We start from the raw sequence: 22,551 nt of genomic DNA, 5'->3' as shown, positions 1-22,551 counted from the left end.
AGTCCCTGTGTAGCCCCTTTCTCACTTTTACTCTTTTACTATGGGGCCCTTCTCAGCCTTCAAGCATGAAAGCACATGGTGGTTACTGAGACCAATGTACAGCACCACATGTGAAAATGTTGTCTTAGGCTGTAAGGAAACCATCATGCTCATGGATACAATGTCAAGGGACAAACAATAATTGATCTGATATGTAATCTGGTTAAACACCAAAGAAAGGTATGGTGTCTTTTCTTTGTTTTTAATACAGGGCTAATTTTGTGGATTCCTCTTCACTGGAGGTAAAAGAGCAAGTCTAGATAAATATCTGACCAAGTTGTGCCCAGGATCAGCCTTCCCTCAGTACAAAGGGATGGTCTAGAAATCATTCTGGTTCCACATTTCTCTGAGAAGGCTTGCTGCTATTACATGGAATTAAAGCTACAAAAAAGCATGCTAGATTATCAATATCCTCTCTGCCCTCCTTATACCCCCACAAAAGTCTTATGTGCCCTGTAACCCTAAAACCCTGTCCAGTTTTAGAGCTGTGGTGACCTTGTTCATGACCTCTGGCTCTTTCTAGGCCAAATGACCCTTTGTTGGGACTTTCCCACCTGCAAAACAGTCTTCCCTACTTGTTGTGACATAAGTACTTACTGTTTATAATGCTTTTGAGGGAGATTCCACAGGTTTCCAGGCATTTCTTTAGAAGTTCTCTCTATTCCTTCATTCCAAAATACTGCCTCTTCTTCCCCACACAAAATGCTCTTCAGTAATGACAAAAAGAAATAAAGACTTGACATTTGTATTCATTCATTGCAGAAATGCTTCAGCAGCTGCTCTCCTCAGCTGTTTCCTTTGGAGCCAGTGGGAGAGGGTAAGCATGGTCACACAGCAGTGAGTGCTAGCTAATGCCACTGCTCTCCTGTGCTCAGAACGGGTCTCCAGTATAGACAGACTCTCCTCATGAAGGGGTGCAGGGGAACCAGCCTATAGAAACAAACAGTACATAAGGAGAGCTGCAAGAGTAAGTGAGATTTAAATGCAATTTTCATTCTGAATTTTGGGAGTAAAAAAGGAGATTTGCTTTTAAAAATGTGACTCTCAGTAGATGAGGTCACTGCTTTTCAAGCAACAAAATAATCTGAATAAATAAAGTGCTAAAAATTAAACAGAATAATTACTGAATTCATGTTTTGTGATGAGAAATGCATACATATATTTGTAGATGGAAAAAGAAAAGCTCTTTTCTATGTCATTGGCACTAAATGTATTCAGAGAAATGCATACATATATTTGTAGATGGAAAAAGAAAAGCTCTTTTCTATGTCATTGGCACTAAATGTATTCAGCTGGAACAATTGTTCTCAGCATTTTCCGCATTGCAGACCTCTGTTTTGCATTGTATATTTAGTGTAAAATTAATCCTAAGACAGCATACTCATTTTACATAATTATCTTTAAGAAGTGATCAGAAATCCACAGGGATGCATATCCACATATTAAAATCACTATGTTAGACAAGTGAAAATATAAGGCAGTGAGAACTTTTAACCTGCAAAACCACAGGATAAGCCATTCCTACCACAGGCAAAAGAGCATATGTTTCTTTTGGAGATGTTGAAGCTATGGGATGGACTCCTCCTGGCTCTGGGACTCCTGCCTGTGTGTGGTTATGTGTGGGGGGGACTTCAGGACAAAGAGTGTGCTTCCATTTCCTCCTTATCATGGAACTGGAAGATGATGTCATACGACTGGAAAATGATACCTAGCCCAGGGAACTGATAGACTCATGTTAAGAAAGGAAACATTTGGGCTTGTGGACTGACAGAAGAAGTACGTGGTAGCAGTGATGAAACAGTGACCATCTTGATAAGGAGTGGTTCAAGCACATCCCTTGTCTTTATCTACTCCTCTGCTATCAAATGTTTGTACGTAACACAGACTTTAAGAAAGGATTTGAAGGAAGTCATTGAGAGCTGCTTTGGTACTAATTGAAAATATATCTCTGTACTGCACATACTGTGTGTGTATTTAGTTAGAGTAAAATTGCAGTTGAATTTTTATTTTTTAACAATTGCAAGGGGTAACTGCCTTGCAATTAATTTGCTTATACTCATCACTGTGGAAAGTTGTGCTCATTGATAGCTTTGATTGGTGAATTAAGAATGTAAACTAACACTATGAATTTCTTTGCACTACCTTGTTCTTGTTACAACAGAATATACACTAAGATAAAATAAATCCAGCTTGATGGCTTTTTCTGTTCTTCCCTATTTAAGAAATGTCTTGCAAATGTAGCGTAATTTATCTGAAAACTCTGTCATCTGTGTCTTTCCCCTCTTTCTTCCCATGTGCGCCCTGTAAAGACCCTACCTAATGCTCAAAGTCTGCAGCTAGTCAACACATGGCTGAGTTTTTCTGCACAGAGTGAATGGGGTTGCTGCAATGTTTCATCTCACGTCAGTAAAGTTGTGAAGGGCTGCAAGCTTTGAGACCAGCAGGAGTAGTAAGTCATGGGGCCAGCAAGAGGACAGAGGCCACAGGGCCAGGTTTCTAATTAACTACATAATAAGGGCATTGTACAGGGAAATGGGAGCAGGAGAAATGCATCCTGCAGAAGTCAGACAACTGATTGCAGGCAGTACTGGAGAATGTAGAGGGTTAAACAGTGAACAATTACATATTTGAGCAAGAAACACAAAAGTTTGTTAATGAGTTTGTTTATGAGGAAAGGCTGAGTGAACTGGGTCTGTTCAGCCTTGAGAAAAGAAGACTGAGAGGGGACCTGATCCAGGTCTATAAATATCTGAGGTGTGGGGGGCAGAATGGTGAGGCCGGACTCTTTTCAGTGGTGAGTGGAGACAGGACAAGGGGAAACGGCCGGAAACTGCAGCATAGGAAGTTCTGCACAAATGTGCACAAGAACTTCTTTACAGTGAGGTGACGGAGCACTGGAACAGGCTGCCCAGGGAGGTGGTGGAGTCTCCTTCTCTGGAGATGTTTGAGACCTGCCTGGATGCCTACCTGTGCGACCTGCTGTAGGGAACCTGCTTTGGCAGGGGGGTTGGACTCGATCTCTGGAGCTTCCTTCCAACCCCTACAATTCTGTGATTCTGTGGTTCTGTGAGTCATTTGGATAAATCAAGTAACTTACAAACTGAGATGCTGAGATGACATCACTTACTGGAGTGAACGTGGCCCTGCAAAGGATGTCAAGGCTGTATTTGTCCCTCATGTGGAGACTGATGGGGTAAGCTAAAGAGGAGGAAGCTGGAAGGAAGATGCACTGGATAGAGCTGTTTTAAGTGCTCTTAAAGACTTCGTCAATAAAAGGAATTATGAGATGCACATTTCATTTCTTCCTTTCCATCTTTTTTTCCTCTACATATATTTTCATCCCTACTTTTAAGGTTTCCCCTTCCTGGAAGTGAAAAGAGAAATACAATAAGATGGTCACTGGCTGTGATTTTACACGTTATGCATGCTTGATTTGTTTTGCTTGGGTCTTGTTACGTAAGTGTTGCAAAAAGATTGTCCTTTTTTCCACATGGGTTAGGCTGATTCATTAGTGATGAACTAATAAGTCCTTCTTGGCTGTGCTGAATCTTGCTGGCCTACCGTTGCACTCTGACACGCTTGCAATCACCAAACTTCCCCCAGTGACATCTGCCACCAGTCCTTTACATGCCAAACTCTTTCACCGGAACCCCCCAGTGTTTGGCTGTTAGATTCTTGATTTTCTCTAGTGATCGATGCGAGGATCACTCGCTGTAACATCTGCTAACAAGTACATTTCGACTGCATCACATGACCCTGCAAAGCTTCTGTTAGGTCATATGGCATATGATATTCACAAATACAGCACCACAACAACTAGTCACTTTTTAATTTTTTTTTTTTAAATTGGAAAGACGCTAAACCTAGCAGTCTACCTAGGCAGGCTAAGGGCATCTCATTCAGTGGAGATTAAAAAGTGCAGTGTGGGAATACAAGAGAATATTCAGAGCAGACGCTGTGGAGCAAGATAAAGTATGAGAAAACTGAGAAGGCTGAGAACTAAGGATATCTCTAGAAGAAAGGAAAAGCAGAAGAAATGGCCCATGGCTCTTACTGGATAAGCACCTGTATGCACAGTTAAGGAGTGTTTGTGGAATACTTTGTTGACATGGGAAAGAGGATGGGAAAGTTCTAAGGGTGGATGGGAAAGCTAGAAAAGGAAACTTGTGAATGTATATGAGTTATGTGAGAACCTGTAATAAAAGATTTCAATCATTCACAGCTGACTCCACGCCTGGTTGCCACAATCAACAGCTTAGACGAATGTCTCCCAGCCTTGGTATTACCTCACTGCAAGATGGGCTGGGCAATTCATTAAGGTTCCTTGCAACATGACATTTCTTAGAAAGCATCAGTTGTTCTATGAGACTGGGGAAAGAAAATGTGAAATTACAGGGTAAGATGCCAGATCTCCCACTTGTACTTTATCTCCTTAATGCAAAGGTTTTACGAAAATATTTATTTCTGGGACCACATCCTTTTCCTGTGTGCAACTAATGGCTGTGATGGGACACAATTTTACTGTGTAAACAACCATGGCAACTCAAAATGCCCATCACTTCAATTCCACAGAACGTAATCTGTGAGATTCCCCACTGAACATAGTACATGCCAGTAGTGTCAGCAGTCCTTTTAGAAGGTCCAGCATGCAAAAATACCATGATATAGGAGAAATGGATACACAAACACACAGTTAGAGTTATATGAGTACATGAAAAAGCAGTGGCATCTTCTGTCAGCTGTTCTTTAAGCCCCACAATGTAAGTTAGATTAGAGAGAAAGAAGAAAGTGGGCATTTTGCACAGAGACATGAAAGAGGAAAGAAATAATAACAATAAAAAATAAACAAAATGCAGATCTATTTCTAAACATTGGTGAAGGTGATGTGTGAGGGCAATTTTTTATTGCAAGACATCTTCTTTCTCTTCTCAGAAGATTTGTAATAGCACATCCGTATCTTAAGTAAGGAGGAAAATATTTTATTACATCATGTACTGTTAAGGTTTCCTTTTGCAGTATTACACTATCTACCAAATGAACATGCTAAGAGATGGATGAAGACTAAGAATTTTCCATCCAGGACGGTAGGAATTTTAATTTATCTTGAAAGAAAAAAAAAAAAAAAGAAAAAGAAAAAAAAAAGGATGTGGGGTTACTTTGTCATCTTGTGTCTCATGCTATTATTTATGCTACATCATCGCAAAGCAGTCACACTGTGTAAAATTTTTTTCTGCCTTTGTTCGACCGGGAAGAGCAAAATACAACCAGTACAAACCAGGAGGGAGAAAACGAAGTAGCACAGACCTCGGTCCACTCGCACGGGCTGCAGGAGCCACCTTCCGCGCTTGCAGTGCCCACTGACGCGACGAACCGCGCGATTTCGCCGCTCTTCGCCCCGCGCTCCCCCCGACCCCCGACCCCGGACCCCCGCGAGCCAACACACGCGCGGCCTCCTCGCTTCCACCCCGGGGCGGCGCCAGCCTCCTTTGTGCGCCGAGTCCCCGCGGAGGCGGCGGCCGGGGAACGGAGCAGGTACGTCGGAAGCCGCCATGGTGGGGCCATCAGCGCCTCGGGGCGTAGCAGCGGGAGTGCGTCACGACGAGGGGCGGGGAGCGGCGGAGGGATGATATCAGGCGCCGGGCAGCAGGAGCCGGGCACGCAGGAGGTGAGCCCGCTAGCGCTGCCGGGGAGCCGTCGTCCCCGCTCATCCCTCAGCCGCGTTCTCCTCTCCCCTCCTGCCCCGCGGGAGGCCGCCCGGGGCTGAGGTGAGGCTGCTCCTGAACGGCCGACCTGCCGGAGCCCCCCGCGGCGTGCGGGCCTGCCCGGAGGGTGGGTGGGCGCGCTCGGAGGCCGGGGAGGTGAGCGAGACAGGCCCGGCCCTGCCCGTGCCCCACCGTGCCCTGCCCTGCGGGGAGTGCAGCCCGCCGGCGGCAGGTAGGCGGGCCGCGGAGGTGTCCAGGCTCCAGGTGTCCGCCGCTCCCAGCGGGCAGCGCCCGGACCCGGCCGCCTTCCAGGACCGTGGTGGGGGGGCTGAGGCCCGGGATGGGGGCGGGGGCGGCTCCGCCGGGCTCTCCCTTCGTTCGGACCGGATGCCCCTCGTCTCGGCCGGGCTGAGCCCCGCGAAGGGCGAGCCGCCCGCTGCCAAGTTCTGGGCGAGTTTTGAGGGAAGCGGCACCGTTTCTTCTGGCCCGGGCCGGTCTGCGTGGTGTAGAGCCAGCCATCTTTTGTGGAAGGCGTCTATTGTACCGCTGCTGTTTGCATATTTAGGCACGTATGTATGTGAGCTCTGCTGTCTGCGGGTACGTTGCGTGCCTGTGTTTGGAAGTAAAAATGACTGTGTTACAACAGATGCCTTCCACAAAGATGGCTGTGTCTGTTTGAATTGTGTATGGGGATAGACTTGTAGAATGGCCCGGGTTGAAAAGGACCACAATGATCATCTAGTTCCAACCCCCCTGCTATGTGCAAGGTCACCAACCATCAGACCAGGCTGCCCAGAGCCACATCCAGCCTGGATGCACATGCATGCTCTCCCTTCCCTTTTCATACACGTGATATGTAGGGTTAAGCATTTTATTTTAAGGTAGAGTCAATTCTTCCATTGTAGAACAAGGGGAAGCATCCTGCCCAAGATGTTTGGTATAGCATTGCCATCCTATTTATGGAGGGTTAAATCTGGCCTGAGAAAGTGGGTTATTCTGGGAGCTTGGGTTAAAGCACTGGGTTTTATGTCCATTAATGGAAAACAAAATGCATCAACCCTCTGGTTTTATATCTGAGCTGATATTCTAGTTAGAGAACAAAATAAGAGTCATCTTTGGGTGCCATCGGCTGTGTTGTTTGTGTTATTAAAAATGAGTAATTCAAAACGCCTGCCTGTCATTTGGAGTTAGAGTCCAGTGATGCTTGGTTCCACATTCATGGAATCATTGAGGTTGGGAAAGACCACTAAGATCACCTTGTCTAACCACTAGCACATCCCCACCGTACCTACTACCCACATCCCTCAGTGCCACATCTCCATGCTTCTTGAACACCTCCAGGGTCAATGACTCCACCATTTCCCTAGGCAGCCTGTGGCATTCTTTCTGGGCAGAAATGTTTCCCAGTAACCAACCCGAACGTCCCCTGGTGCAATGTGAAGACATTCCATCTCATCCTATTGTGCGTGTGTATGTGTGCACAAGTGAGAAAAAGAATTTTTTTCTGCTTGTTATGATTATTTGTGGGTACTGGGCAGCATTATTGGACCTGTTCTTGTGTGTAACATGACAGTTTTTAAGAAGAGTTAGCATAGTGTCATAATGCTCAGGGTAATAAATTTGGTGCTGTGTTGCTGCTGGAAGTCCTGCAGGAGGCTGCTTCAGATGAGTGAATGTGGTCACTCCTCTCCTTCAAACTCTTCTCTATGGGAACTTCATGCATCTTCTGTCTGATTCCTTAAACACACCAGCACTTCAATTGAAACGTGAAAGACTTAACATTGATAATTTCTCACTTCTTGTCTTAAGAATGATCAATAAGCAAGTGTTTCATTGGGGCACCTATTTCTCTCTGTCCTCTGACCTATGTTCTGTCTGTGCTTTTCTGTGTGAGGTTTAAGCTTGCACATTTTAAGTTCAGGTGTTCTATCTCTTATTTCAACACCATTTTACAAACAAAAGAAGTCTGTTGGGATACTGAGATGTGTATTTCAGTTGCTTTCCTATCCTTCTTTCTCCAATCTGGTCTTAGTTAGCATCTGCCATGTTTGGAAGTGAATGTTTCAGTGTCAGTGTTACTGATGTGAAAGATGGATGCTACTGTATTTTTTTCCATTGAGATCTCTACAGCAGTGCATGTCAGGAAACACAGTACCACATTTTTGGAGTGTATCATTGTGTGTTTCATCACTCCTTTACAGTGGGGCAGTACTCAGACAAATGATTTGTAAGAAAATATTCCTAATTTCATTCATGCGCACATCAATGTAATGTCTCTTCATTAATTAAACATTTTATTTAAGTGTCTACTGGTTTTGCTAAGGTGACACAACTTAAAAGGGAAGCTTTACCTTCATTACTTGCACAGACATCTTTTTCATGCAAACCAGTTTAAATAATTGTAATACGTAGCTATTAGAGATCAGAATCTTAACCAGTACAAGGTAGTTGGAGTTCTTTAGGTTGATGTTCAATAGTGTTTTTGTTTCTTATTTTAAATGCGAGAAAATAAACGTTTATATGAAATTCTGTAGCAGTAGAAAAGCTCATCAGAGTAGAACAGCCCTTTACGTATGTTCTTAGGTACAAGGCTTATCAATATCTCTGAATTGTATCATTCAATGAATACTGGGTACTTTTTTTTAATTAAATCTAATAAACTTCAACTTTCCTCCCAAGCTTCTGTTTCTAGTGCTTCCTGTATAGACTAAGCAATCCTGAGTGCAAAAGCCTGCTTTAATATTGTTTTCTCTACTGCATTTTTTAAAAAAAGTATGTGTTGCCTTGAGAGCTGTAAGCTGTCATCCTAACAGATATTTGTGTTTGTTTTTTGTTCTTTTTTGCTACTGCTGGCTTTTTTTTTTTTTTTTTGTGAGGGGAAAGCAGGTAGCTAAGTCAATGGAATGTGACAGCTTGTATTTATTTAGTCAGTATAAATTTAGCTGGTGTTCATTGAGCCTGTGATTTTGAGAACTCTTTGAAATTGCTCCTAAAATATGTAAAACTTTTTCCTCAAAAAAAGTAGCAAGTTTTCAAAACTTCCCTAAAATTTCACTAAAACTTAATAAGAATTATCAGAGCTAACATATCTCTTTTGTTTTTTCAAAGTTAACTGGAAAGTCCTGTGTTCTAAATGATGTATCTACATGATATATCTCCATGTATTTAATCAATTCCTTGAGTTGCAAATCTAAAAAGATCAGATTTTTTTCTGAATTGTGTAGTAAACTGTTGTTGTGCAGCTATTCAGAGTAGCATTTAGGTTTTTAATTTTTTCTCTTGGTCCTGTATTTGATTTTCATAGTAAAATAATGTATCATGATTTTGTTGTTATCACTGTAGATTAGGGGATATACATGTTGTCAGTGCCTCACCCTGCTCCTTACGGTTAGACGTCCTTTAGGGGCTGAGATGATTCAGTTACTCTTCCTTGTAGGCTTCATCAAAACATGTAAGGATAGTTAAAAAGCTTCTTAATTCTGTGGAATCGCTGTAGAGGAAGAATAATCAGGAAGGATGCAGTGTCCATCAAATCAGAGTCCCTGGGGCACTGGTAGAACAACAGACCTTATTCAGAATGTGTGGCCACTGCATTGGCCAGTCCCAAGCAGGGACTGTTGATGTACTTTGAAGAATATATAACACTGCATCAGCCTGAGTTAATGTTATCCTTTCAATATGCCAGATGGATAGGTATGAAATGTGCTTAGGTTAGCCAATACGTTGCTAGAAGATTTTTGTGTGACTCTTCTGCGGGTAGTAAGTCCTGCAGCTGTGAAGCCTCTCATAGCTGCTGCAGAATTAACCATCAAAATTTGTTCCAGCAAGCTTAAATGATTTGTGGATGGATAATAATTAAATTGCTGGGGCTGTCAGGAAAACCAGTAACAGCAGAAATGTTATTGCACTGCAGCGCAGGCTGCTTAGTGATGATTAACTTATCTGTGTTCATAATGCACCTGAGCTATAAAAAGAGGTAGTATCTGTATCTCTAGCGGAGAAACAGTTACTAGTTTTGATTTGCAGATAAAAGCCTAAGTCATTCTTTCAAAAATTCAAGTACATCCAGAACAGGATAGCTTTGGTACTGAGAGGTATGACTTAGTAATGTGGCACATATTATTGTGAGAAATGGGAAATGCGGTATGTTCCCGGGAGCATGTTATGTTCTTGGAAGTATGTTTGATGGAAGAACGGTTGATGATGGAGATAAGGACAGGATGGCACGAGGGAGGAGGCTGTGTGCATTCCTTTCTGTATTACAGACATCCTTGCTGACATTGTCAGGTGTAGACCTTCAGTCTTGTAGTAACTTGTTCACCAGTAGCTAGTGAATTCATGTTAACAAATATTTGATATTACAGCTGTACCAGGCTGAACTGATTCAGGAATGGTTATACAGAGGCAGTTGTGAGGAATCAAAATGAACCAGCTGCAGGTATGAGACTGCTGGAAGCAAAGGCAAACAAATGCGTAGGAATTTGAACTATGTGGTGAGGAGTTTGCTAAATATTGGTCTTGATAGCAATAGGTATGGACAGTAGGGAGAAGTGGGTAAGACTGTGCCCTGAGCTGCTGATCATTTGTTTGGGCCCATTGGAAGGCTTAGAGAAGAGCTGATGTCTAAACAGATTCCTGAGAGTTTTGAGCAATGGAATAATACTCTTTTGATGTTTTAGTTTTCCTTTATTCTGGAAGTAGGACTTTTACATAAACAAGAAATACTGCACCTTACTCATTTTTACTTCTAGCTGGAACAGCATTGATGATGTCTGACTGTTTGCTAGCTTCTTAATCACAATGATATTAATGTGTTTGTTTTTTGAATGATTCTTTTTCAGAGGACAAAGTTTACTTCTATTTTTAATTTGTATATGCCATTTTTCCATCCTTTTGAAGATGTTGGAAGGTACAGTGAAAGCAAACATACCAACAAATCCAGCTGTGAGCTGGATTAGAGTTGGGATAGTCTATCTGTGTCGTCTTTGTACAGGTGATGAAGCGTGGGTTCTCTTTTCCAGGGTTATATGAAAGAGCTTATGCCTGCCATTATTGTATTTGCTAGCATATTGTCCATGGCCTGTGATGGTAACTTGACATATCTCTTCATAAAATGACTGGCATCAACCTGACATTCAGAAATGTCTTCTTGGCATGTCCGAGGCTGAAAGTCCTGATTACTAGCTTAAAATGTTATTCTTAATGTTTGTAATGTTCATGTCACCTGAATTTCATGCTATCTTTCTCTGAAATAGCTTTATTTACTTTGTCTTTCTAGTCGTCTTTGTCTTCTGGTTTTCTTTAATCCCATGTGATTTTAGTAAGTGAAGTTCATTATTTTGTTCTGCATTGACAAGGCGAACATCTACGTACAGCTGAAAGCACTGGCTGCTGTAGAACACACTGCAAGAAGTAGGTGAATTTCAGAATTCATTCTTATCCAACACCATATTTTTAGCTGTCTGTCACCTTCTGGAGGTAGTAGTAATAATGGTTAGAGATATCTGCTTATTTCCTTTCTGGAAATAGAGTAAATCAAAGGTCTTAAGGTAAATTAAGGTTTAAGTTCTTAGTGTTCCAAATGTGTTGTACTTACTGCAGTGCCAATTTCCAGAATTATGGTCCTCAATTTTATAGTAAATGGGCCATGTGACTGTATACTCAAACTATGAAAAGCCTCAATTCCACCTTGATCTGTGAGAAAGTTATAGGGTTGACTGATAAGAACATATAGTTACAGCCCTTTGTATCAGATTTACCTGTCTCACATCCTGGAATTGCGGGACATTCCCATGTTTTTACTGACCCTTTTCTACTATATTTTCATTTGGATCACACAAGAAAAACAAGGTAAATACTGCTCTCTCAGTTATAGCACTCTTCTTCCAAACGACTTTTAAAATGGGTTGGGAGAGGGAAGCTCTGTTCTACTCACATACAATTAAAAAAAAAAAAAAAAAAAAAAAAAAGCAGGAGGTGGAATACCACTTACCATTTGCATTTCCTGTGGCTTTTTCTGCTGAAAGTGACAGCATCTTTAGACTTCATGGCATAGTAGTTGCTCAGGCAGTTTTAATTCTTCCTCTTATGGAGGAGTTGATGAACATAGCTACAGTCACCGTCATGTTTGAGTTTTCATCTGGAATATTCCCAAAGCACCTATAGGGAGAGTTGCTGTTGTTTAGCTGATGAGCAGTAACTCAGACTGAATAACATGAGGCTGACCTAATCTGCATGGCTTTGTCAACTGCCCCTGCGTCTGGGACAGAGAAGAGGACAACACAACTCAAAGTTTTCAAAATAAAAACAAATGCATACATAGTGTTTCTGCAGTACCATTCTCACCACTAGATTAGTTATGTTGGGTTTAGAAGCCCATCAGCTGTCTAACTGTATTTGGTGCTTTTTCTAAGTGTGATCAAGAGAAGAGTTTTTGCTTCATTGATCTCATCTCTGTATATGATATAGCCTATATCAGAAGGGCTGGTTTAGCAATAGGGATTAGTATACTAGTTTAAGGACCAGTGTTTTAGTTTAGCAAAAGGCATCAGTGAATGCTAGTTCTAAAACTTTCCAGTTTAGCTTTGCTTGGTGTGTGGGCAGCTTTGTTTTTGTCCTGCTTTTCAGGAATACTGGAGTCACAGTAGACTATTTTTATCATTGCATGCCCAGGTGCAAGGACTTTTTCCTTGGATTTCACATACATTGTTTTGGGTTATAGTGCATCAAGATAGAAAGTTGCTCATTGTGACATAACAAGCAATGGAAATATGATAAATTGGGGAAAACCAGCTGAAGGTTGGCCAAAAGTCTCTGTGATGAAGCTGAAGGAGAAATTGAGGGGGTGAAGCAGGTGGTCTTAGACCACCTTAGATGCAGTTGCGTGTGCAAGGAAATTGGCATGTATCAGGGAGTTCTTGGAGGAGATTGAACATGTATGTCTGTGTATTGTATCTTTACTGTTTAAAGGTAGAACTTGAACCCTGAGAGCACACAGTTGATTTATAAACTCACCTGGTATATATCATGAGGAATAGAGGAATGTTGGCTTTTCAACACCTCATTAGATTTTGAGTGTTTTCTTCATGAATTTTGGATGGCACTTCAAAAAATGGAGGGATGTTAGAATATGACAAGTTAGCAAGATACGTGGGCACAACATGGGAGTAGGAGGTTATCTTCTGATAGTAAGAGGCAAATAAAACTGAAAAAAATATAGAGAAGGAAGATTTTTCACTTAATATACAGAGGCACGTCTTTTGAAAGAGGTACCTGGAGAAGCAGAAGGAGTGCCGAGGGACGTGAGGTTGTGAGAGGTGAGCAGTGCAAGATCAGTGCAGCTGGCTGCCTCCCAGAGGAAGGCAGGCTGTTGGTTTACAAGTGATGAGCTGTAGGAAGGCTGTTCTTTAAAAACAGAAGCTGTGTTGTATAAAGTGCAGACATAAAATCAGAGCTGAGAGAGGAGCTAGAGAACTGAAGAACAGCAACTTGAAAATGCTGAGGAATGGAAGAGAGAAAGAGGAGTGACTGGAAAGGTGGGTTGTGAGCAATTTTGTGTGGTGTTATTTTTTTGAAAACACTATGCAGATTTGTATCGTGGAGAAGAAGCTACAGAGAAGAATGAGTGCTGAACATGAGGGCATGGGATCAGTTGCATGTCCAAGAGATGAGGATCCAGGAAGTAAAAATCCTGCTTAGCCCCACTGTTCTGTCTTACTGATATTAATGATCTCCAAGTGAAACTGGAATTGATTTAATTCTGTGTGTGCTTGTATATATTTCAAATCTGAGAGGTGGAAAAGAAATGCATGAAAGATTTCTGTAAGAAACTTCAGCTTTATTAGTTGTGACTCTTTGAAGTTGACTCAAACATAGAATTTGAACATAGTTAGGAAAGTGTGCCAGAAAAATACTTTTGTGTATCAATTTCTGCAGACTCTGTACTGAATAAAATGCTCTTCAAGAAACCAAGTGATGATCTCATTAAATGTTCAGGAGAATGTAAATAACAGGTTAGTATTTTGTATACTGAAGCACTTAGTCTTTGACTGAATATGCTACATAACCTAATGCCTAATTTTAATCACTTGAGGAAAACATCAACAGTGTCAGTCTGGTGCTTAATCAAGTGTCTGCTTAAGAACCTTTCCTAGCTGTGGTGGGTTTTAGAGTGTAGTTGCATAACCGAGTCTCCTAATTCTGTCCTGTGGTGTTATTTTTGACAACTGGTAAGATCCCCGTCCTATTTTCATTATTTCCTATTTTTCCTGTTTTCATGTTTCATTTGAAGCTGACCTCAGGAGTCGTGTTTACTGTAAGAGAAACTCTCATTTAATTAAAGGCACTTCTTAATATTGTGTGTATATTTTACTGTGTATATATTTTACTTGTTATATATTTTTATCTGGTTCTGCAGAATTAGATTTTGGCAACAGTTTAGTCTTCTGTAGCTACCAGATTTTAATATTTTCATTACATGTTGTTTGTTTTTTTTTTAATATATATTTTCATTACATGTTTCATGACATGTTTAAAAAAAAAAAAAAAAAAAAAAAAAAAGATTGCATTGTACAGAAATTAATGTACTTTCCACTTTCTTTTAAAGGAAAAACAGGCCATATGCCAGTACTTATAAATGTGAAAGACCTCTTTTTCTTCCTTAGTCAGCATTTAATTCCACAAGATATTGTATGAACCCAGACAAATAAACCTTTCAGCCATAGTTCTTGCTTACCTCAACTGAAGTCATTTTATAGCAGAACTGGGGAATAGATCCTTCGTGTAGATCTCATAGTTCTATGCTATGCAAGTAAATTAAATTATGGTGGCTAATTAATGGATGGCAAAGACTGATTGTATTTACATTTAAATGAACTGCTTTCATTTCTCTGTGATAGAAAACCAGAGCTGCATAAGCTGCTTCCAGCAGATTATGGATTTTGTGGTTGACACAGTAATCCAGAGTGCTCAATGAATGTTGACAGCAGTTTTTAAATCACTGTCCTGTGCTTCCATAAGGTTTTGTTGTTGTTGGTTGGGTCTTTGTAACTTTGGGAGGTTGTTATTTAGAGTTTACTCCGGTTTCCTATCAAAATAAATGAGGTAGATGAAAATATTTTTCCTTCTACTTAAAAAAACAAACCTCTCCAAGCCAGGGCAAATTTATCTGAGCTGGCAAGAACTTGTATTTAAAATTGACAGGACAGTTTTCTCTAAGAATTTGAACAAAACCCGTGCAGCAGGAAATGATATTTATATGCATTATTAGTATGATGCAGATGATGTTTGGAAACATACTTAAGGAATATACAAAAGCAAACTTCTGGAATTAAAATCCAAGAAAACCTCCCTTCAAATTTGTGGCTATTGAGTGGGCAGGGTTGAAGTTGTCTGTTCAGTGTGGCAGATCAAGTAGCATATTGTTAATTCCTCAAGCCTGTAAGATATTTTTTTTTCCAAGAAATCCTAATTTATATTCTGTTGCTTAAAAAGCAACATCTCTTCCCTGAAATGTTGTCTTCTTGCTTCAGTCTTTGTTACATTGCAAATTAAAACGAACAGTTTTAAGGATTAGAAATAAATATAAAATATGAAAGCTGTTAGGTTAGTAACCTAAATTGGTTGTTGTACAGACATTCCCTATGTATTTCAAACCACAGAGTTAGTAATAAGCAAGACAGATAATTGATATTTAAATCTGTATGGAGAGTACCTTAGCGCGAGTTTAAAATTTAGGTTTTTATATTACAAAAGGATGAATAACCTTTTAAGCTAATCTTTTCAGACTCTGTTGGGATAGAAATGAGTGAAAAGTCCAAATGCACAATACATTACAAACACCTCCCCATTCATCTTTGAAGTAGGTAATTCGGAACAAAAAAGAAGCAGAAGTGATGGGAAGATTTTGTGTATGTTACAGCTGATAGTCTAAGCAAGAAAAAACAGCTGTGGAATGTGTTTGTTAATAGAACAGTGTGATAGTAGAACTAAACAGTTTTTATTATTTTAGTGGTAGGAATCGTGTGTTATGTTTTTTGTTTTTTTACTGTAAGCTGGAAAATTAAATACACTACTTCTTTTTAATTGCTTTTTATTGTTATTTCAACTTTTATGTGTCTTCCACTTTCATTGACCTAGCAATTGAACGTAGCAAGATGGGAAACATAGCAAAACAGAAATGCTGCTGCGATTGAGAAGGGGATTGTCAGCTTAGTGCATCATCAGCTCTGGTGCTGGAGCAGACTCGGGACTTGCACAATCCCATGTCTTGTTTTTTTTCTGGAGTGACAGAAGCTGCACTGGGAGATTTAGTCTGTAATTTAAGTTTCTTCTCACACTGCTGCCGGTGCAGCATGTAGATGGGCTTCTGTATCAGTGTTAATGAGAGGTGTACAAGAGTCCTTGAGCAGTTCTGTGATGCAGTACTCTACTGATAGTCTAAATACTTTAACAGGCTGCACTGAAGTTCACTTTTTGTCAGAGTAGGCCAGAACTTTGTTACAGGAGTGAACCCACTGCATACGTGTACATTGGCTGTGGTTGGAGAAGTTGCCCTGGTTTAGCAAAAATGTTCTGCTGATCATAGCTCGAGCAGCATGATGTGTGTGGTGCTAGTTTCAAATTCTAATTTAAAGAAGAACAAATTTACCATTTTTAAATACAAATTCAGGTCTGAAGATTGATAAGTTATGCAGCAGTTAATTTAATTTTATGCATCTGTGGTCAGTTGTTTTATGTTGAAAGCTTGCTAGTGGATTGTTGATTTTAAGTTGTATCGTTCAAGCATACTTCTAGTAAAGTTCTATTGGAGTATCTCATGGTCTTGGTGAAGTATTCTCACTCTGATCTTTCTGAGGTACTGATTAATACAACTTCGTAGGTGAGGAGCTGATGCAGATCAGGTAATATGTCTTCACTTGCATTAAGTCTGCCAGAGCTGTAAATTTATCCTCATTCCTCTAAAGCCTTGGCTAGCTGCCTGACCACTTGGACTTCAGTACCACTAAGACAAAGGCACACGAAGTAGGTTTTAAACTGTATTTGTGCTCTGTTAAATAGCTGCAAGGAACAGTATAGCTTTTTGGCTTCTTATTTTTGTCATATAATGGCATTCACTACTGAAGATCTAGAGTGGGATGACTGCATCCCTTGATTTCCAGAGTCTGCTGAAATCCTGATATGGGCTGGAAGCTGTGTGGTCTGAGCCTCTGTCCTTTGTCTTCCTTCATCTTCATATGCTTCTAAGATGGCACTGGTACTGCAGCTGTAACTGACGTTTAAATCAGCTTGCAAGGCTACCTGCTTACTCTCTATCTAGAAGAAAAAAGAATTCAATCTTAATGCTTACACTAATGAAGATTTTGTGAGCTAAGAACTACCTCAATTGCACAGGAATGTGCTTTACTCATCCTGTTAAATGTGGTTTTATTGTTTGTTGAATTGATCTATTATCCTTTGTTGCTGCAGATGTTCCCAAAAAGGACATGCCATTTCTCATGTAGTAACTTGTGTAGTGCTGAGAAAAGGAAATGTGATAAAATTCCAAATTAAAGCAAATATTGCTTGTGTTTGCTTATTATGTACAGTCTTTAATGCCATTATGTGAAAATATATGGTTATGAAGAGTTTAAGGTTTATTTTCTTTCAGTTAACGTTAAAAGAATAACTTGCCTCATTTGGAAAAAAAAATCCTCCTCTTTCTTTCTGGTATTTATTTAATACAAATGGTTGTGATGAGTTTGGTTGCTTGAGGCTGCATCGTGTGTGTGCAGTCAGCCTGATTGTTGGCTGGCCAATTGGAGTGGCACCTCATGAGCAGAGCATGATCCCGCAGCATATGATAAGGATTTGACCTGACAGTTTTACAGTAATGCTACGCGTGGAGGCTTAGAGCAACAAAAAAGGATATGGTGGACTTCATGGCTGAGACCTGTGCTGTTCCTGCTGCAGTATAGAAAAACGCATGATGCTCTTTTCAGGAAAAACAGAACAGCTTTCCTTCCTCTTTCTCTTTCACACTTTGCTTGAGAGTCTTTATGGACCCATCTGTACCTTGTATTTTTTTAAAGATCCTAACAATGCAATTGTGGTTTAATTTGGGGAGTTTTTTGGTTTATTACTATTGATAGTCATTTACTTTGTTTTTGTTAGGTTAGTTTGCCTTTCAAAATGCAGATGCTTGCATTTCGGATTGTTAGACCACTTTTGTATGATCTTCTGTAGATTAGCATGGGGCAATCATTTACCAGTTCTTCAGTGCTTTCAGTATGGTTTTGTAACTATATAGTTAATGATTTATTCAGGAATCTAGTGAATTGATATGTTGTGAAATATTTTAGACCTTACCAACCATAAGGCAGAAGTAATACCAAAAAAAAAAAAAAATTGTGACTTTACATGTTTAATCTGTTTCATGATGCAAATAGTAAGTGATTATTAAGCAGGAATGTTGAGTTCTCTGTGACGGTTCACTCTTGAAAACTGACCTACATTCTTGTCTCTTGAAATGGTATAGGATGAAAAAGTTATTAATACAGTTATTTTGGGTGAAGATGTAATTAATGAACTATACAAAAATAGAAAATAATCCAAACAGCTGAGTAGGAAGATCGTAAAATTACTCTCAAAATAATTCATTGAATTTATTATTTAGTGGAAAGCAGTTTTTGGCCTCTTTTTTTAATAAGCAAAGATATGATTGTTGCTTTAATTTTCTAAGTGATGTCAGGACCATAATTCAGATGATTACTAAACTTCTAACTACATGTTTTTTCCTTTTGGACACACACTACTTTATTATGAAACATTTCAGGAATTTTTACCTAGAGGCTTTCAGTTTTAACTTGTAACTCAAATGTTTCTTTGTCATATAAAAGCAAAAACTCGGCTCACTCATCTGTTATTCTTAGGTTTATCTAAGCAGTTTAATGATTTTTTTTAATAATTCTTCTTTTCTTTCTGCCTGCAGACAGAGAATTTCCATTTTTTTCCAGCAAAGCAGCAGGAGTGTTGTGCTGTTGCAGCCAACCAGGTGATAAATCTTCATCCTACTGTGGAAGCAGTGACAGTCTCAAACCTCACGTGACGTCCTGTTCAGACTGTAGCTATTGCAGTGTGTCTCTATCAAGATGGTACACTTACTAAGGGTTCTAAATTTGTTAGGTGTTTGGTGAAAGCTGTTTGACTTTGTTTCTTGATGTTACGAAATAACACCGTTAGTGCAGTTTTGTCCTGAACAGACTTGATTATAAGCTTTCATTCACTCTTCCTGACCATCAGCCATTTAAGATGTACAGAGCTGCAGTGTCTCACCCATCAATTGGGAGATAAGTGTACCTAGTATAGGAATTTGTAAGAAGAGCAGCTGAGATGAGCAATGCTTCTGATATGGAACTCCAGTTAGGAGTTCAACGTCAGTGAAATGGATCCAGAGCTTACTGTGGAAGGAACTGAAAGCTAGGAAGAGGCTTCAAAGTGAGGCAGTTAAGTCTGTCTGACTGCCTCTGGCACTTGACCATGACTGAGAAAATTAGGATAAAACAGTTCAGTTAGAAGGGCCCTCCAAGGACTGAGTCCAGCTGCCCGACCACTTCAGAACTACCTTGAAGGTCAAACACATTACTGAGGGCATTGTCCAATGTCTCTTGAGTACTGACAAGCACAGAAATCAGCCGCTTATCCATGAAGCCTGTTCTAATGTCTGACCATTCTCATGGCACAGAAATGTTTCCCAGTGCCCAGCCTGACTCTCCCCTGGCAGCTCTGTGCTATTCCCAGTCTACTGTCAATTCCCAGGAGGAGAGTCTGGCACCACTGCTGCTTCCCCTCCTCACGGAGCTGCAGGGAGCACTGAGGTCCTCTCAGCCTCCTCTTCCCCAGGCTAGGCAACACGAGTGTCCTCAGCCTCCTTACAGGATGTGCCTTCCTGCCCTGTTGCCAGCTATGTTCCCTCCTGGATGCTTCAAGTTTCCCAAAATGCATTTTGATGGTTAATTCTGCAGCAGCTATGAGAGGCTTCACAGCTGCAGGACTTACTACCCACAGAGGAGTCACACAAAAATCTTCTAGCAACATATTGGCTAACCTAAGCACATTTCATACCTATTCATCTGGCATATTGAAAGGCTAACATTAACTCAGACTGATGCAGCATTATATATTCTTCAAAGCTCAACAGTTCCTGCTTGGGACTGTACACCAGTGCAGTGGCCACAACTTCTGAATGAGGTCTGTTGTTCTAGCAGTGCCTCAGGGACTCTGATTTGATGGATGCATTAACATCCTTTTTGTCATACAATGTAAGTATGAGGTTGCGCCAACGCGAAGTATAGCTGGAGAATTCTCTCTTTTGACAATCTGTCTGTGCTTTGTTAATGCACTTAGTGTGGGGGAGCTGTCTGCAAGGCCCCTCATACCTCTAGTGAAGCAAAGCCCACCCCAGTTCAGTGTCAGTCAGCAAACTTGCTGAGGGTGCACTCTCCTGCACCCAAATCACTGACAGAAATGTGGAATGGAACAGGCCCTGGAATTGAGCTCTTGGGGAATGCTGCTGGTGCCTGGCTTCCAGCTGGGTGTAAATTGTGAGTTTAAAATGTGTGTTAAAACATTGTTGGTGTGTTTGTATCTGCTAGCCCTGAGAAGATCACTTGATGAATGGTTCCTCCAGAAGAGATTAAACCCATGAACTGGTGCTAGTTTGTAGTTCAGGGAGTTTGAGCTCTAACATGAAAGGAGCTCCTGGTGGGTCTGTGTATAGTTGTGTAGACCTGGAAAGACTTTAAAAGAGGAAAATTCAGTGTTTTTCAGGTGTTCACATTCATTTCAATCTGAAATTACTTCAACAAGATCTTGAAGAGTATTCAAGGAGATCTTGCTCCTGTGGTGTCAGTGCTTTAGTTCTTACCTTGTCACCTCCCTGAAATGTCCTGTTAGTCTGTTGGGGGGCTCTGATTTTTAACTAGCTTGTAACATATCCTGTTCGCAGTTGAAATATTCTGGAAATAGCCAGCTGCTAGCCGGTCTGGGCGGCCAGTTATGTAGGGAAGTTCTGCATAACAAATCAACTTCTTCAGATAATTAAATGCGAGCTCTCCAAAGTAAATCAGCTGCTTCTTCCTCTTGTTATTTTTGAGCTGCTTACTTTGAAACCATCTGGACACTTGTTGCTGTGTTGTTCTGTGGCTTCAGTAACATAGGTTAGGAGGAAGACAACAGTGCAGCTCTGCCCATGGCTCTGTCCTGTCTCCTGATAGCGGCTGGGCCGTCCATCCATGCACTGCTTTTGCAGGAGGTGCAGAGTGGCATGTGGCTTGCAGCTGGAGTTACTTGCACTGAAGGGTATAACAAAGAGTTGGGAAGGACTTCTCGTAAGTGCTGATGTGAAAGGAGGTGCTAACAGAAGTGTTGGAGGGAGATGCTGGCTGGCACAAGCTAGCCAGCAAGTGTTGAAGATATTGGTAAGTTTCTCTGATGTTTAGATTCTGTTGTCTTGAATTTCAAGTCAGAAGTGATAGGTGTGAAGGAGGCCTGGTGAGAAGTGAGTCTTGAGGTGAATGACACACCTCAGAATTAAAGAATGGACTTGTCACATTTCTGCCTGCTTGTCCCATACACACAGACTGAAGCCTTCCTCTTCCGCTTATTGAGCGCTGTTTGGGCTCATGAACTCTTCACCGACTGGATGTTAATAGGCACCATCCTAATTAACATGCCGGAATCTTTTCTCCCCTCTGGCTTGAATGTGAAAGATATGGTTATACTTTGTGCCGTTGAAATGACACATAAGTACTGTGGAGAGGAGTAGGGGTGAGGAAGAAGAGGCAAAACTAAGTTTGTTTTTGAAGACATCACTGTCTTTATTGCCCTAGGCTGTACTTGTTTGGAAAACTAAACTGTATAGCCAAGGTTAAGTCATGCTCGGTGCTTGATTTGAACAGTCTCTTCAGACAGCAGCCAAGGAGATTATATATCTATCTTAGTTTTTAATTTTTCATAGCTATGAGTAATAGACTATGCATTGTTTCCCTCAAACTATCTCCAGTGATAGGTTTTCTTTCTTTTTTTTTTTTTTTTCCAAGATAATGGCATTCCCTGTGGATATGTTGAATGGCTACACTCATGAAGACTTGGAGAGCTCTGCAGAGGACTACTTGTCTGAACTTCGTTGCGGGGATCCAAATCAGCCTGAGTTCTTATCCCTGTCAGACCACAGCAAAGTAAGAATGAGCAAATAACTTTGTCCTGGTTCTCTTGATACACCTGTGGATTTAAAATACTTAAAAATACCTGTCTTATAACTGTTGAATTATATCAACAGTATATTTTGATATTTAAGCATCGTTTTTTCTAAATATCTATTTAGAAATATCTAAATTTCTATTTGTTTTATTCTGTAATTGCAATAAATCTGGGTGTTAATATTTACTGATTCTAGGCAATGTATCTATATGGATAGTTAAAGGGTTCATGATTTACTGAAACTAAATGCCTCAGTCTGCATCTCTTCCAGTGATCTTCGTGGCATCTCTTCCAGTGATCTTCATTGCAGAATTCAATTTTTGATTAACAAATGTCACTGATTTCAGAAGTGATTATTTTCTTTTTATGAAAAATGTTCACTGCAGTTGTTAGGAATTCTGGCAGAGGCTGACTATGTCATTTTGTATTTTAAACACTTAACCCTTGAATGATGTTGATTCTATTTAGATGAACATTTCTAGTAGTACCAATAAAAACAGCAGCATGTAGCTAGCTTTAATGAAAGATGAGATTGCTGAGAGGATTCTGTATAAGATTAAAAGGTTAATGCTGA

At 40.5% G+C, this 22,551-nt stretch overlaps 1 protein-coding gene across 3 annotated transcripts in view; it reads left to right on the top strand.

Annotated features, from left to right (window-relative positions):
* Positions 1 to 5,663: 5,663 nt before the first annotated feature.
* FAM169A (family with sequence similarity 169 member A) overlaps positions 5,664 to 22,551 on the top strand; it is a 36,174-nt gene continuing 19,286 nt past the window's right edge. Inside the window, exons 1-3 of one of the 3 annotated variants that reach the window (XM_042825922.1) lie at positions 5,738 to 5,804; positions 18,709 to 18,771; positions 21,818 to 21,955. In XM_042825922.1, the coding sequence (XP_042681856.1) occupies positions 21,821 to 21,955 (135 nt within the window). In that variant the 5' untranslated portion in view covers positions 5,738 to 5,804; positions 18,709 to 18,771; positions 21,818 to 21,820. Of the gene's footprint in view, positions 5,705 to 5,737; positions 5,805 to 18,708; positions 18,772 to 21,817; positions 21,956 to 22,551 lie in introns of those variants that run through there. The other 2 variants (XM_042825920.1, XM_042825921.1) reach the window with 2 other exon arrangements.

This window comes from Centrocercus urophasianus, unplaced genomic scaffold (assembly GCF_019232065.1).
Source record: "Centrocercus urophasianus isolate 14NV4802_14NV808 unplaced genomic scaffold, USGS_Curo_1.0 seq_25, whole genome shotgun sequence".
Classification (NCBI taxonomy): Eukaryota; Metazoa; Chordata; class Aves; order Galliformes; family Phasianidae; genus Centrocercus; species Centrocercus urophasianus.
This window is presented reverse-complemented; position numbering and strand designations above follow the sequence as displayed.